This window comes from Monopterus albus, unplaced genomic scaffold, assembly GCF_001952655.1.
Source record: "Monopterus albus unplaced genomic scaffold, M_albus_1.0 scaffold311.1, whole genome shotgun sequence".
Lineage (NCBI taxonomy): Eukaryota > Metazoa > Chordata > Actinopteri > Synbranchiformes > Synbranchidae > Monopterus > Monopterus albus.
In genome coordinates this window covers 66,728-67,803 of record NW_018128191.1, presented here as the reverse complement: position 1 = coordinate 67,803, position 1,076 = coordinate 66,728, and the positions used below count along the sequence as shown (strand labels likewise).

The window sequence follows — 1,076 nt, the reverse complement described above, 5'->3', positions numbered from 1 at the left end:
GAGTGAGGGAAGGATGGAACGGGAGATTGACAGGTGGATCGGTGCAGCTTCTGCAGTAATGCGGTCGATGTACCGGTCCGTCGTGGTGAAGAAGGAGCTGAGCTGTAAGGCGAAGCTCTCGATTTACTGGTCAATCTACGTTCCGACTCTCACCTATGGTCAACGCCTTGGCATTCCCCCGGAGGAGCTGGAGGAAGTGTCTGGAGAGAGGGAAGTCTGGGCATCTCTGCTTAGACTGCTGCCCCTGGGACCCGGTCCCAGATAAACGTTAGAAAATGGATGGATGGATGGATGGATATTGAATGCAGGACTGCTAGTGTTACTTGAACAAACAATCTGAGTATTTTTCCACCACTGGTCTTTTGGTATCTGGCGTGTTTTGTAAAGGGGAGACAGCGGAACCAAGCCGAGCGCTCGGGCATGTTGTTAGTGACGTTGGGTCAGCACCAGAGAAACCAGGTGTCTTCTTTGTCCTGCCAGTGCTGCAGTGTTTGTTGCTGAGCTGCTTGTTAATACGTTCGCTGCTCCACTACGCTAACATCAGTCTGTTGGTGACGGCTCCACACTTGACTTTCAAAGCTCATTATTAAGTCAATAATACAGACAAATGAATTCCTTCTCCGAAGATGAACTAACACTACAACCATGGGTGTACAACAAAGTTCTAGTATGTATGCACTGTCCGTGTGCAACGCTGATTTACCTGTAAAGGTTTGCATTCTCAGTAGGAAGCTGTGGAGCCACAGAGTCAAGGAGTCGGAGCCTGGACAGATGAAGCAGCTCGGTGTTCCTGGTCTTTTCGATTTGCACTTTGCCAAAGGAAGTAAAATATAAAACTTTACCAGCCTTATGCCTATAATTTGCTGTGTTGCTTGGTTACATGTCAAGGAACTGAACAGATTTAGTTTTGGTTATTCAGGAGTTTCCTGTCGTTTCTCACCCGTCTACACGTCCTGCTCCAGACTAACTGTTCTCATTGAGCTTTGACATTAGGAGCCACCATTTTAAATTTTCTCTGACAAGTGACTCGTGGGAAGCTCTGCCATGACGCAGTGTGCACGTGGCCGGCAGCCCAT

General features: G+C 48.2%; 1 protein-coding gene across 1 annotated transcript in view; it reads left to right on the top strand.

Annotated features, from left to right (window-relative positions):
- The window catches only part of LOC109973930 (peripheral plasma membrane protein CASK), a 131,011-nt gene that overhangs the window by 120,108 nt on the left and 9,827 nt on the right, over nt 1-1,076 (top strand). Inside the window, exon 29 of the mRNA XM_020623834.1 lies at nt 712-823. Coding sequence (XP_020479490.1) covers nt 712-823 — 112 coding nt within the window. The remainder of the gene's footprint in view (nt 1-711; nt 824-1,076) is intronic.